The sequence below is a fragment of the Puntigrus tetrazona genome, chromosome 18, assembly GCF_018831695.1.
Source record: "Puntigrus tetrazona isolate hp1 chromosome 18, ASM1883169v1, whole genome shotgun sequence".
NCBI lineage: Eukaryota > Metazoa > Chordata > Actinopteri > Cypriniformes > Cyprinidae > Puntigrus > Puntigrus tetrazona.
In genome coordinates, this window is record NC_056716.1 from 16,709,462 (window position 1) to 16,724,461 (window position 15,000).

Sequence of the window (15,000 nt, forward strand, 5' to 3'; positions counted from 1 at the left end):
CATTTTTTCCCAACATTTAAAAAAAGTAATAAACTATCTAATAAATGCACTTAAATGTTTTATAAGCAGCATGAAATCATAGTATAGTTTTTTTAAGAATAAAAAAGGAATCAGCTATATTAATTATTAGTTTAAATCAAGTAATATTTAAAACCACAAGTCAATATAAATAAATGAGAACAATGGAATGATTCTTATGAACTATTTCTTCATTTAACTGGCGGCAGTAACGAGGGTTTATGTACAAACCAATATTGTTTATCATTTTCCAAGCATTAAAAAAAGATATGTTTTATAAGATATATTGAATTATTCTGACGTCTGCTCTTCTCTTTCAGTGTGGTTGAGTTCAAAGATGAAGAGTTTGTGAAGAAAGCCATTGAAGTCATGAGCAAACATGATCTGAACGGACGGCCGCTGAACATTAAAGAGGTAAACACATCATAGTTCTGTAGGGACGGCCGTTTCCATGCAATACAGATAATTCCTTGAGTGTGTCGACAGCGAATCAGTACTTCTGATTAAAACACGTGATTGAAATATGTTTCCTGGAAATCCACAAACACTACACTGAACTTTATTACAAAAATGGTTCATTTTCATAAGGGGTGTTGCACTCATGAGATACACTGTCAGGATAAAAAGGTACGATTTATATAAACACTGTAGAATAGAACATGATCAGCATGAACTTTTAATGTTCAATTTAATTAACTAATTCCAAAAACCTGCATAGTCTGTGCAATTACAGTTATTTAGAAGCAGCCTACAGTTTGATTAGCTTTATTGTGAAATAACTAATTAAAAAAAAAAAAAAAAAAAAAATATATATATATATATATATATATATATATATATATATATATATATATATATATATATATATATATATATATATTAAATATATAAATATACATTTTTATTTTATTTTATTTTTTTAATAATAATTTTTTTTTTTTTTTTTGATTGATTGATTGCGTGTTTAGATGAGCAGGCAAACAGTTCTGTTATACACAATTATTCACTAATACATGTTAATAACTTTTCATCAATCACTGGTAAATAAAACACACCTCAGTACTGATGTTTATATTTGAGTGTTGATTTTTGTGTACATCTATGGGTTAAAATAAAAAAATGGCAAAAGTCATTAGGATATTAAGTACAGATTATCGGCTGATTAAATAAAAAAATCTGCTTCGCAAAAAAAGTACATTAGCAGTACATGAACTCACGTGTGCCGGTGTTTATCTCGGGTCAGGAGAGGGGCTCATTCTAGAAGCAAAGTTTTGTCTGAAAGATGAAGAATAAACAGTAATATCAGTCAGTCGTGAGGTAGGGGGCGCCGATGGCCTACTTCTAATTACATTCAAGTCTTCACAAATAACATTTAGGCTCTTTCTGGTTAAATAAAGCACTAATTGAAGTCAATTCAAACATGAAAATTAAATAATTTTATATATAGTAAGTTATTCATTAATGTAATTAATTTTTTTTCCTTATAAGAGCTAAAAAAAAAACTTTTTCTTATGTCTACAAATGTTAAACCTTAAAATAAAATGTTTCTGGTAGAAAATGTAGTGATTGCTATATTGTTTTTTTATAGTTATTTTTACAGCTTCAAAGAACCTTCATTAGTGTTTAATTCTAACAAAAAAATAAGTTCTTGTTAAAAGCTAATCAAATGTTTAAAAACATTGCTAATAATTCGTGCACAGAAGAGACCGGCTGTTCTTTTATTTGGAAACTAAATATATCTGTATCGGTCAAGATGAGGTGAAAAATACTGGCACTGTCCATCTTTATCCTCTAAAGTGATTACAGATTTAAGGTAAGGGGCAGAAAATCTGTTATTTGTGTGTGTGTGTATATATATATATATTGATATAGCTTAATCAATTTCACACAAAGAGTGCTGTTTTTTTAGAAAATGACCTTGAATTACATATGTGATATTGAATTTTTACAACAGTTCAATAAACAAGAAGTAAGATTTATGTTTTAGACACAGTGTTTTCTGTTTTTGTGCTATTTCCAAACACCTGTGTGTGTGTGTGTGTGTGTGTGTGTGTGTGTGTGTGTGTGTGTGTGTGTGTCAGGATCCGGATGGGGAGCATGCTCAGCGAGTCCTCCAGAGATCGGGCCGGATGTACGGAGGCGGCCGAGGGTCAGACGCCGGTGCGGCGGGGATGAACGTCCCTCCCTCCATCACCAATAACCCCAACATCCCTCCAGAGATCATCAGCGCGCTGCGGGCCGGGCGGCTCGGCACCACCGTGTTCGTGGCCAACGTAAGTCTGAACCGTCACCCGGTACTGACCGACACGGCAGGGTCACGTCTTCATACGTCTTCAGTGAGAAGTGCAAGACATGGGTGCTGCTGGATACTGTTTGATCACTGAAATCCCGAAAGGGCCTTAAACTGTTAAATAAACACACGGGTGACATGCAGTCAAACAACACTAGTTTTACTTTTTTCCTTTGTTGGTATAAAGTCTACTAGAATTTAGAAAGCAAGACAAAACGAGTCATTTGTGTAATGGTGAATAAAAACAGTCAAATGGGAGTGAAACGTGAAGAATCATCTTCAGCCCAGTGTTTGGTTTTGGCTTTGGACACGAAGGTTTATTTGGATGCATCTCTACTAAAAACACTGAGGTGTTGCTTGCATCGCATCGATTGTGTTTCTGATTTTCACTTCAAATATATCAAGATACATTTACTGGAGATGCAAAGTCACCTCTTGTTTTCTGAGGAATTGAACAAAATGATTCATGATGATTTAAAACAAGAACAAATATGTCATGAAAATGAATTTTCTGTTTGGCTTAAGTAGATTTTTCTGAGCCTTTTGGCAGGTACTTCTTCATGCTTTAATTATAAACTCGCTGCACAAAACCGATTTTCTTATAGATTATATTAATGCCATTGTCTTTCTTCAGTAAATGAATAATGATTTAAGTCTCTCTGTGCATTTGTACTGGATCACAAGCCAAAAACACTGAGGAAGAGCAGCAGTGTGATCAGAAGGTGCTGTAGAACTGGAGCAGAGATGCATGCGTGTACGATCTTCTGATTCTCGTGTGTTTGGGTCTCTGTCGTCCACAGCTGGACTTTAAGGTGGGCTGGAAGAAGCTGAAGGAGGTGTTCAGTATGGCCGGGACGGTGAGGAGGGCCGATGTGAAGGAAGACAAAGACGGGAAGAGTCGAGGGATGGGGACGGTCACCTTCGAGCAGCCGCTGGAGGCCGTGCAGGCCATCTGTATCCTCTGGACATCGACCTGCAGATGATCAAAGTCAGAATCAGTTACTTCTATTTGTGTGTTTATCCATGCATTCACTGGGAAAAATACTGAATCAAATGAAGGCCCTACAGGTGAAGAGAGTGAAGATTTCGATTAATACAGATCACCCTGTCGATGATTTACAAAACCTTACCAAGCATTGGTTTGGAACAGTTTCTGAAATGTTATGTGTGTGAGGCATCCTGTAATTAAATATGGTTCATATTCTGGTTTTGGCAGTCCCAAACGACAGGTTAATATAGATGCAAGATCAAAAACACTTTCATTTACGTATGGTACGCGTTTATTTCGATCTTATTTGTTTATAGACTCCCAGGCGATTTGTTTAGCGATCGAACTCCTCCACTGATTGGTCGATTTAGTTTAAAGCAGCGTTCGTGAGCTTTTAACGCTTCTAAAGAGACGCAAAGAATGAATTTACATTTGCATTTACAAGTGGGCGCCAGTATGCTAATGAATCACTTTGACATCAACATGAAACGACTTGAGATTCGTTTTTAAAAAAACGATTACATGATACCATGTTTCACACGCTGCATGAAAGGTTATTCAAAAATCCATAATGGAGCACTTTAATGTGCCACTAGTTAGTGTGTACTGCAGTTGCCGACCGTGTAGACGGTACGCTTTCCTCATCAGTCGTCTTCCTTCACTCACGCTCTCAGCCATGTTCAACGGTCAGATGCTGTTCGACAGACAGATGCATGTGAAAATGGTGAGCCGCTGCAGCGTTTGTTCTCATGCGGTTTGTGTGTTTTTGAGGCTCAGCATTCATTCTTGTGTTTTGTGTTTACTGTAGGATGATAAATCACTTCCTCCAGATGACTTCAGACCTGCAGAGAAAGCGCCACAGTTACCCCGTAAGAGTTTGTGTGCTTGTTTAGTGTGTGTGTGTGTGTGTGTGTGTGTGTGTGTGTGTGTGTGTGTGTGTGAACATGTGTTTATGGTGTGTTCTGCAGGAGGTCTGGGCGGTGTCGGGATGGGTTTGGGTCCCGGCGGTCAGCCAATAAATGCCAACCGTCTCAGTGGAGGAGGCGTGGGCTCCATGGGCCCCGGAGGTGTGTTCATGTTTGCTTAATTATTCATGCAAACGTTAAACTGCATGGCTTTATTTTTAATGCATGCAGGGTCATATTTGCATGAGTAAAGCATTATTTATTTGCATGCAAAATACAGCATGATTTGTTTAGTTATATATATATATATATATATATATATATATATATATAAGAGCAATTTAATGTTTAAGAAACTGTGTAAAAAGTGCTCTTCAGCGTGTTTGCTCATGTTCATTATTCAGTAGTAGTAGTAGCAGCACATTGAGTGTGTGGGATTGATGAGTTAACACAGGTTTGTTGTTTCTCAGGGATGGACGGGCCGGGATGCAGCAACATGAACCGCATGAGTGGTGAGAGTCACGTTCATCTAGAGCAGATCCATCAGAGATCAAGTGAGCCTGCTCATCAGTGTGTGTGTGTGTGTGTGTGTGTGTAGGCATGGGCGGAGGCTTCTCCGGGATGGACTGCATGAGCGGGATGGGAGGATTCAGTGGCAGAGACATGGGACCCATGGGCCGAATGGGAGGTAAACATCATTCCTTCCTTCAGTCTGTCTGCCTAAAAGACATTAATCACGTCTCATTCTGTCTCAAACCAACCACTTTTCAGAAACCTCCCTGAAACTTTTTTTTTTTTTTTTTTTTTTTTGGAACACTTGTTCTGAATGTATATTTACTGAGTAATCCATTATTTTATAGAGGAGCATCAAGAGGATGAAAATGATCTATTAGTAAAATCTGCAACCTTTATACAGTTGAAACCAGAAGTTTTCACTTTGCAGAATTTGCATAATGTTATTTATTTTACCTAAATAAGAGGGATCGTACCAATTGCGTCACCAAAAGAGATTTTGAATTTATAAAAATGGTCTTCTCCTTGATTCTTAATACTGTGTTCTTACCTGAATGATCCACAGCTGTGTTTTGTTGTTGTTTAGTGATGGTTGTTCATGTTAAACTGCCTGCTGTTCTTCAGATCCTTTAGCTACCACAAGTGTGATTGTTTTCATCATTTTTGTGTATTTGAGGTTGAGGGACTCGTATACAGATATTACAGAAGGTCCAAACACTCACTGATGCTCCAGAAGAAAACACAATGCGTTACAAGCCTTTTTAACAGAATAAAGATGTATACATTTATTTTTATTATGCCCTAAAGATCGTATTTTTCATGTAGTACCGCCCTCAGAAGCTACAGAAGATGGTTGCATGTTTCTCAGAAGACAACATAAGTGATTTACCGTGAAAAGTTTTCACCCCTGGCTCTTAACACACAGTGTTTTTCAGGAGCATCAGTCAGCTTTTAAACCTTCTGTACTAGTTGGATACAGAAGGGTAGTATTCAGGTCAGTACTAAATAAAAAAAACATGCATTTTGTCTGATCCCTCTTGTTTTGGTAAAATAATTAACATTTTGCAGTGTATGTAAACTTCTGGTTTGAACTGTAGTTCTTAACATAGTTTTCTTCTGGTATCTTAATTTTTTAAGCTGTATCATAAATTTCCTTTTCCATATGACTCCAGGAGTAAATTGTAAAAAATTTCACATTACCAGTGGTCAGAAACCAAATCTGTGTGGCTTGCATTTAGCTGAACGTTTCGCTTTTGTTTTCCTTTTAAAGAGAGAAAGACCAAAATTTGTTTTCCTCTATCAAAACAGACCTGTCAGGATGACAAAGTACTACTACTACTAAAATCATATAAAATGACTCTAACTGTAAACTTAAACGAGTGAGGTATCTGTTGTAGAGCAGCTCTGAGTCTGTAATTCGGATCAGTTCACTGATGTTTGTGCAGATATGTACCGCTCTGGAATGGGAGTCATGGACAGAGACTTCAGCAGAAGTGACATGGGAATGAACCGGCCCTTCGGAGACTCGTTTGGAGGTGTGTGTGTGTGTGTGTGTGTGTGTGTGTGTGTGTGTGTGTGTGTGTGTGTGTGTGTGTGTGTGTGTGTGTGTGTGTGTGTGTGTGTGTGTGTGTGTGTGTGTGTGTGCATGCGCGCGCTGACTCTCTGATCTGTGTTCATCAGGTGGAGGATATGCAGGAATGGGGAATGCTGGGATGGGACCCATGGGTTCTGGATTAGGTCACTCACCTCATGCTCTCTCAGACAAAATTATACTTCTATATACCTAATTTTCTTCTCACATGATCCTCTTAAAACATCTTGATATTCCGTAAATATAATGTTGTGGTATTAAATGTTGCATGCAATACAGAGTTTGCTGTGTACATGTATCCAAACACCTTTAAATCAAGACACAGGTTACATTGTTTATTCCTTTTTTTTCTTTACTTGGCAGTTAAAAAGGTTGAATGTGTAAAAAATGTAGAATTGTTGAACATGTAGAAAATCTGCTTTTGCCGAGTATGACTTGTTCAGTGTAATATATATCAGCACAGGTATATTTGTAGCAATGCATTGTATGGGTCACATACAATTTTTATTATGTTTATTTTATTATTAGGATATTAAGTAAAGATCATATTCATTTTCTATTAGAAATATGGCAAAATTTCAGATTTGATTAGTAATATGCATTGCTAATGGCTTCATTTGGACAACTTTAAAGGAGATTTTTTTCAATATTCAGATTTTTTTTCAGATTCATTCAGTATGAATCTTATAAAAAAAGGACCCTTAAGGCTGGTCTTGTGCTCCAGGATCACATATATAAGTGTGTGTGTGTGTGTTTTAGGTGGAGGAGGGATGGTAAACATGGGAATGGACCGAATGAACTCCGGCTTCGACCGGATGGGCGGGAACATGGACATGGGGCGTGGCTTCAGCCAGTATGGAGGCGGCTCGGGTCACATGGGTGGAATGAGTGACAGGGGGGTGGGGTCTAAGGCCGGATGCCAGATCTTTGTAAGAAATGTACGTATGAGTAAACATTAGGGTGTGTGTGTGTGTGTGTGTGTGTGTGTCACTGAATCTTTGATGAGGGTTGTGTGTGTGTGTGTGTGTGTGTGTGTTTCCGCAGCTCTCGTATGATCTGACCTGGCAGAAGCTCAAGGAGAAGTTCAGTCACTGTGGTAAGTGTGTAACTCTTATTAGTGATATGCGGCAGATTAATAGAAACACATAAACGAGCGTCTCCGTTCTCCAGGTCAGGTGATGTACGCTGAAATAAAGATGGAGAACGGCAAATCTAAGGGCTGCGGGACGGTGCGCTTCGACTCTCCTGAGAGCGCAGAGAAGGCCTGCTGCATGATGAACGGAACCAAGATCAACGGACGAGAGGTTGATGTTCGTATCGACCGCAACGCTTGAGTCACACACACACACACACACACACACACACACGAGTCACAGAGCCCAGCTTTTGTTTTGTTTTAAAAACATCATGCCTGTCATATCAGCGATCTCACCAGCCGCTTCAGCTCCACGTCTTAGTGACCACGCTTCCTTTTCCTTTTCTTTTTCTTTTTTTGTAAACATTTTAATTTGTGGGACGTTTGTCTTGGGATTAAATTTTAAAAAATAAAAAGCTGGCTGTTGTACATGTGGTCTGGGTCTCAGTTTGTCAGATCAACACAAACGATAACCTGTAAAGTTATTTTATTCATTATTTATTGTTCAATAATTACTTGAAATATATGCTATTTTAGTATTATAAATATTTATTTTTACATTTTGTTTTCTCAAAAATAGTTTTAGGATTGTTCTTTTTTTATAATTATGTACACAATTTTAAAGCTTACAACGTCTCAGTCTCTAAAGATGTGTGATGAATAGAGTTTGTGTTTATTACAGCGCTATATAATCAATGATACTGACAGCATTGTCAAACAAATAAAAAGAGGTAGATGTGTTTATGAATTATTAGTGTAAAGTACTAAATATGACAGCAGGAAACCATCAAAATCTGTTTTATTTTTAAGCAATTCAAGAGTTTTTACGAAACACTTTTTAATAATTGCTCTTTCTTGTAAACATTCACTTTTTCTCTTTACACATTTAATGTAATTTTTTTTTCTTTTAATAAAGTCAAAACATTGTTTTTTTTTTTGTTTTAATTGATCAAGTCTTTTATATTGATGTTGTGGGGATTTAGCTTTGGTTTAAGATACGGTTGTAAGAAATGTTATGAATATTTTGTATTTGCAAAAATGCTTCTAGAATGTCAAACCCTTTTTTAAGACAAATTATGCAAAAAAAAAAGTTTTTTAAAATTCATTGTTAATATTAGGGCACCTGTAAGAGGTTTTATGTCATTTATTGGATTGTTTTAAATATTGATCGCACTGATACAGTAAATGTACTTCTGGATGAACTGATGTATCAGAGACGTATAAATATCTCACACTAAAGTCCATTTTTAAGCAAAATGTTTGAGAACTTTTCTTTAATGAGCTGGACTTCATGTCTTGATATACTAGGTCACGTTCCTAATCACACATTTGTGGTTGAACTAAAAGCCAGCGTGAGGTAGAAGACAGATGAGCCCTGAACGTGCTGAGAACTAAAGGAGCTACTGGTTTTCTACAATCGGTGGTCTTCAGTCTGAGCTACAAGCAAGCGCACGTCGAGCTCATTTTTACATTCGTTTTATTTCATTTATCATATTGACCTAAATCCCTGAGCCATAGAGTTTTCGTGCCCTGAAAACAAAGATGGATCTCATCACGAGTTTGAGATGTTTCTGGTAAATAGAGTACATCACGCTGAATTACTCTGATAGAAATATATTAGTGTTTCTTTCAGGGTTTCTTCAGGAAAAACAAACTATTATTTAGACTTTGGAGGGGATTTTATGATCCTATGCGACGTTTCTATAATTTAAGGACTGATGAAGATCACGCGTCACTCCACACCAAAGAAGCAAAAAACTCTCCGTTTTCCCTAGTTTTGCTTCATCCATATTGTTTAAAAAAACACTTGGCTTTTGCAGGTTTTTTTTGCAATCTCTAGGACATATTACTCAATACTTTGGTCACTTCTCATAAGCATTTTTCAACGCGACAGCAGTATATTTAACCTTCAAAACTACAGAAACACTTAATTCTTCAAATCATATCTCTACATTAGTTATCCACCTAAAAACACCAGCAGCAGCATTATATCATATAATCATAAAAACTAGAATTACATTATACATGTATAACTCTGTGTCTAACTCCATGCAGTATGTGGAGTTTCTCCCTTCTGATGATAGTCTCTGATTTCTTTGCGTTCAGAATATCATTTTTCTCTCCTATGTGATGTTTCTGTCATCTGTTTTTGAACTTTTTAGCAGTTTTAACATTTTTTAAAATGTAAACGTGCAGAGGTCGTCAATGAACGCATTTTGTGACGAAGCACAATACTTTTGCTCTTAAAGTTTTGAAAAAATGACCCAAGTATTGAGAAATGTGTCCTAGTCACCGTAAAAAAATTTGTATTTTTTTTTTAAATCAGACTATTGCTGTATAAAGTATTAGTCAAATGATTAATCACATCCTTTTTTTATGCGATTATATTAATTGCATTTTGTTTACACAATGTGTTGTGTGTGCTGTACATGTTTATTATGTGTATAGAAACACAAATACAGCATATATTTAGAAAATATTTACATGTATATATATTTATGTTCATATGAATTCTATCATCTAAGAATATAGTACTGTGCAATTAATTGCATCCAAAATAAAAGTTTTTGTTTACATGTGTACTGTTTTTATTATGTGTCTGTAAAGACATTATATATATATATATACATTTTAAATCCTATTTTTTGCTTTACTTTTTTTACTATTTTTTATAGAAAGGCATATGTGAATGTGATTAATCATTTGACAGCACTAATATAAAGTTAATAGTCAATTTTAAAGAGCATAGAATGGGTTTTATGTGAATGTGTTATTCTTTAAAGTGAATGTTTTATGAAACTGAGGTCAAAAGCATTCTTCGTGGACCACCGTTGGACGCCGATGGGTTTGAGGTCGCACTGAAAGAAAAGTCCCAAGCTTTGGTTTTTGTCCCTTCTCTGTCCGTCAGTCTCCGCAGGCTCGGATGGGATTGTTCCCGATGATCCCGAGCTCGTAGAGGATGGACAGCGTGGCGAAGAGCACGTAACACCCGAGAGACACCAGCCCCAGCTTCCAGTCCAGCTTCCAGCCGTTGACGTGAACCGCCACGAAGAGGAAGACGATGGAGAGCAGCAGCGTGCAGGACATGAAGACCAGACCTCTGCTGTTGACCTCCACCGGAGAGCCGGGGTCCACAAACACCGTCTTGATGAACCACGGCAGACCCAGACACAGCATGTCGAAGACGTTCGAGCCCACGATGTTAGACATGGCCATGTCGGCTTTACCTGCAGACACGCAAGATTTGAGTGATTTCCGAAGCGTCACGGGACACTGAAGACTGAAAACCAAGCTGAGGGTTTCGACCTTCACGCGCCACCATCACGCTGGCCACGGTGTCGGGGATGCTGGTCCCCGCCGCCAGGAGAGTCATTCCCATCACCGTGTCCGGGATTCCCAGCGTCTCTCCTGAACACACGGGAAGAACATCACATGGTGCTAAAGCATTTCCTTCAGCTTGAGAGCCATCGAAAAACACTGAAACATGCAACCTCGTGAGTTTCTACGCAAAAGAAGATATTTGGAAGAACGTTAGCGACCAAAACGTTCCAAATATCTTCTTGCGTATTGGACACAGGAGAAAGCACAGGTTTGGGACTCGAGGACAGAATTTTCAATCGAAGAGGAAAACCATCCATTTGATCATTACTGTCTTCAGCGTTTGGACCCAGAACTTGTACAGGACTCCTCTAATGCCTTCATGAAAACATCATCACTGGTTCTGTCACGTATAGGTCTCCAGTGAGCGAGTATGAAGTGTATTAACAGCAGCGTTCATCATCTGCGTCTACAGAGCTGGAGAAAACACAGAGCTCAGGTGCTTGCTGTCCATCGGATCGTGAAACACGTTCTTCTTAAAGCCCAGCAGCGGCAAAGAAACCAAATATATTACCATTATCATGTACATCACCAAGCTAAGCCCTCCGAGAGAAGTAATTACTTATATGTACATCAACTACATTACGTCATTTATTTCATATAGCTTCACTGTGAAAAACAAACAAGAGTTCAATTCAACAGTTTTGAGACGAATCTGAATTCAGTCGTAAGCAGCTTTACAGGAAAAATAGTGTTCGTTTCTTTATTTATTAATGCAGTAACTCGATTATCGTCGATTTGATTCCAGAAACTGTATTTAATAAACACGTGTTCAATCTCGTCAATAAAACTTCAATATTATTGTATTCTATTTGATTCTGTTCAGTGCTTTGACAAAATCTCTACTGTTAAAAGAGCTATAGAAATAAAAGGGATTGATTGATTGATTGAATAAAATCGTTCCTTATTTACTTTTATGAATACATTTATTATTGTTATCATTGCTGCTGCCAAGTATTTCTTTTTAAAAGTTGAAATAATTAGAATTTACACGAGGAAATAAACCTGAACAGAAGTCACATTTCTGAACGCAGCGTTTCTTCTGCTCAATGAAGCCGCATTATTTAGAAAAGAAAAAAGTGAGGAAAATATCATTACCGTAGAATAACTGTTTTCTGTGTGAATATTTGTTGCTATTGGTTACCGTGAGCAAAGCTAATATTGCTGCTCTAGAATATGTGACGCACTGCCGTCTAAATCTGGAGCGAGATTAAAAAACGAAATTACATTTGAGAAAACTGTAATAATGTTTGAGAGTCTTCACTGTAGTTTCAGCTCTGGAGAGCAGAAGAGACTCGTGTTCCTCGTGTTCCTCGGGTTCCTCTCTCAGTACCTGCTCATGTGAATCTGTGTGACCGTGAGCAGGATAATAATCCTATTATATGCAGCTGCATCACATGGTTTCTCAGGGACCCCGTGGGCTTCAGCCGAGCGTAATCCACTCGAGTCCCAGCATCATAATCCTTCGGGATACAGCGCTGGTATTTCAGGAATGGAGCCGAGAGCATGTGACCGGTCTGTGTGTGACCCGCGTCTGCGGTGAACTAGCGCCGATCGATGCTGAACCCACCAGACGTGCTGATAACTCAACACCAAACAGGAGGAAACCAGGTTTCACACAAGAAAACATTCAGAAAGGGCAAATCTGTCACAATAGATGAGTCCTGAGTGATGCACTGATGCTTCGGCAAGTGTCTTGTAAACCTACCTACGTTTAGATCTTCAATTAAAAAAAAAAGAAAAGCTATATTTAAATCTCATGATCAAACAAAACTAGCCAATATTTAAATCTCATAATAGGACAAAACAGATAAAAATGTAAATTTCATAATAAAAAAACTACAAATAAATTTTGTAATTGAACCAATCCAATAATTATGTAAATCTCAAAAACAAACATTTAAATCTCGAGCGCGTGTTTACCGACGACGGTGACCATCCACACCAGCACGTATGTGAAGCCGGAGATCCAGACGGCCGACATCAGGAAGGTCAACATGTAGCACTTCCTCCAGAAGCGTCTCCTGCAGTCGGGAACGGTCAGGAACAGCAGCACGATGACCGGCAGAGACAGAACCCACAGGATCCGCTTCAGATCGTGATCCGGCATCGAGAACACACTCCTCTGCTCTGAGAGAGGAACCAGAAGAACACTCTGTTTAGACACACATCTTATCATAGCTATTATATCGAAAAATTGGATCCATATATATATATATATATATATATTAGTTCTGTCCAACAATTAATCACAATTACTAAAATTCATCAAAAGTTTTTGTTTACATAATAATGTGTGTTTTTTGTATTTCATTATGTATACATATAAATACACACACATTTAAATATATTTATATACAATATGAATTATAGATATGTTTAAATTCAAATACACGTAAATAATTTGTAGATATATACTGTATGTGTGTGTTATCTCTATATTTATGTATAGAGAATATGTTTAAAGAATATATTTTTGAATATTATTATTTTTATAGTATTATTTTTACATGAAATGCACACATATGTGTGTGTGTGTGTGTGTGTGTACATATAGAATTCATATAATTTGAGCTTCTTTATTGTTATTATTATGTATACTTTATTTATTTAGGTATTTAAAACCATTAAAAAATATATTTCTGTAGTTGTATTACATGTTATTGTATTTGTATTGTTATTTTCTTCCTATATATTCAACAAAAAAAAAGTTTTTTATTTACTCAGATATTTAAAACCATAAAAATATTTTTTGTCGTAAATAAAATGTAAATGTGTGCAACTGGACATCTTTTTATTTGTACTACTGTATTTTCACCATTTTCACATTCGGTTATTCGATGTGTGTGTATAGATTATCTGTGATGCCTGATTCTACAGAAACTATATTTAAGAGTCTTTGATAAAAAGACCTTTGGATTTGTTGTGCGTACCTTCGGGGATCTCGTTCAGGCCGTGCAGGCTGAGGGACAGGTGGGAGTATCCGGAGTCGTCCTGGAAGATGCCGCTGTCGGCTCTGGAGCGGCGCTGGAGACGGAGACCGCTGTCGTCACTCCATCCCATCAACGGCTGCTGCTCCTGAGAACTCTTATTCACACACCAGCAGCACGGGCTGAAGCGCTGCATCACGTACTCACTGATCTTCAGATCGAAACACAGCACACACACATACACCCCGTACACCAGCAGGAGACACGCGCCGTCGTACCTGCACACACACACACACACACACACACACACACACACACACACACACACACCCAAGATAAAATAAACTGCACTTCTTCAATACGCTCCCCTTCAGTTGAATCATTACAGGTGCAAACAATTTTGGAAAAATATATTTCAAGTGTAATTAGATTTTTTTAGTTCAGCTTACATCCCATTGGATTGACAGATGATGATATGCTCTGGCTTCACTTTTCAGCGTGCTGCTTTAAGTTATTATTAAAAACTGATTTGCTCAGATGAGTGTGTTTGAGACTCACGGAGGACTCACCAGTGAACTTTGTTATCTGAGATGATGGCGATGACTGCCGCGACGCTGATGGCATACGCCACGCAATCCCTGAACAACGGCCAGCAGGAGAGACGACCCACCTGAAACACACACACACACACACACACACACAGAGTGAGAATGAGTGAACATGTGAGTGTGTAAGTGTGTGTGAGTGAGTGAGAGAGTGAGTGAGTGTGTGTGAGAGAGTGAAAGTGAGAGTGTGTGTGTGTGTGTGTGTGTGTGTGTGTGTGTGAGTGAGTGAGTGAGTGAGTGAAAGTGAGAGTGTGTGTGTGTGTGTGTGTGTGTGTGTGTGAGAGTGAGTGAGTGAGTAGAGTGAGTGAGTGTGTGTGTGAGAGAGTGAGTGAAAGTGAGAGTGTGTGTGTGTGTGTGTGTGTGTGTGTGTGTGTGTGTGTGTGTGTGTGTGTGTGTGTGTGTGTGTGTGTGTGTGTGTGTGTGTGTGTGTGTGTGTGTGTGTGTGTGTGTGTGTGTGTGTGTGTGTGTGTGTGTGTGTGTGTGTGTGTGTGTGTGTGCGTGTGTGTGTGTGTGTGTGTCACACACCGCAGAGGTCAGGAGGCCACACGCAGCACAGATGCAGAGCAGGTTATAGACGGCTGATCCCATGATGGTGCTCACACCGATGTCACCTTTGGTCACGAACACACCTGAGCACAAACACACAC

The 15,000-nt window shown here is 38.1% G+C and overlaps 2 protein-coding genes across 3 annotated transcripts in view; one reads left to right on the forward strand and one right to left on the reverse strand.

Annotated features, from left to right (window-relative positions):
- Positions 1 to 8,697, forward strand: part of myef2 (myelin expression factor 2) — a 12,578-nt gene extending 3,881 nt beyond the window's left edge. The window contains exons 5-17 of one of the 2 annotated variants that reach the window (XM_043264914.1): positions 339 to 432; positions 2,100 to 2,291; positions 3,109 to 3,262; positions 3,971 to 4,020; positions 4,105 to 4,165; positions 4,265 to 4,363; positions 4,672 to 4,713; positions 4,800 to 4,889; positions 6,160 to 6,249; positions 6,395 to 6,451; positions 7,065 to 7,234; positions 7,350 to 7,401; positions 7,476 to 8,697. In XM_043264914.1, the coding sequence (XP_043120849.1) occupies positions 339 to 432; positions 2,100 to 2,291; positions 3,109 to 3,262; positions 3,971 to 4,020; positions 4,105 to 4,165; positions 4,265 to 4,363; positions 4,672 to 4,713; positions 4,800 to 4,889; positions 6,160 to 6,249; positions 6,395 to 6,451; positions 7,065 to 7,234; positions 7,350 to 7,401; positions 7,476 to 7,639 (1,315 nt within the window). In that variant the 3' untranslated portion in view covers positions 7,640 to 8,697. Of the gene's footprint in view, positions 1 to 338; positions 433 to 2,099; positions 2,292 to 3,108; positions 3,263 to 3,970; positions 4,021 to 4,104; positions 4,166 to 4,264; positions 4,364 to 4,671; positions 4,714 to 4,799; positions 4,890 to 6,159; positions 6,250 to 6,394; positions 6,452 to 7,064; positions 7,244 to 7,349; positions 7,402 to 7,475 lie in introns of both variants that reach the window. The other variant, XM_043264913.1, reaches the window with a different exon arrangement.
- A 1,410-nt stretch (positions 8,698 to 10,107) lies between these two features.
- slc24a5 (solute carrier family 24 member 5) overlaps positions 10,108 to 15,000 on the reverse strand; it is a 12,190-nt gene continuing 7,297 nt past the window's right edge. Inside the window, exons 5-10 of the mRNA XM_043264014.1 lie at positions 14,879 to 14,982; positions 14,318 to 14,418; positions 13,752 to 14,026; positions 12,742 to 12,948; positions 10,747 to 10,848; positions 10,108 to 10,667 (exon numbers count right to left, since the gene is read on the reverse strand). Of these exons, the coding sequence (XP_043119949.1) occupies positions 10,345 to 10,667; positions 10,747 to 10,848; positions 12,742 to 12,948; positions 13,752 to 14,026; positions 14,318 to 14,418; positions 14,879 to 14,982 (1,112 nt within the window). The 3' untranslated portion in view covers positions 10,108 to 10,344. The remainder of the gene's footprint in view (positions 10,668 to 10,746; positions 10,849 to 12,741; positions 12,949 to 13,751; positions 14,027 to 14,317; positions 14,419 to 14,878; positions 14,983 to 15,000) is intronic.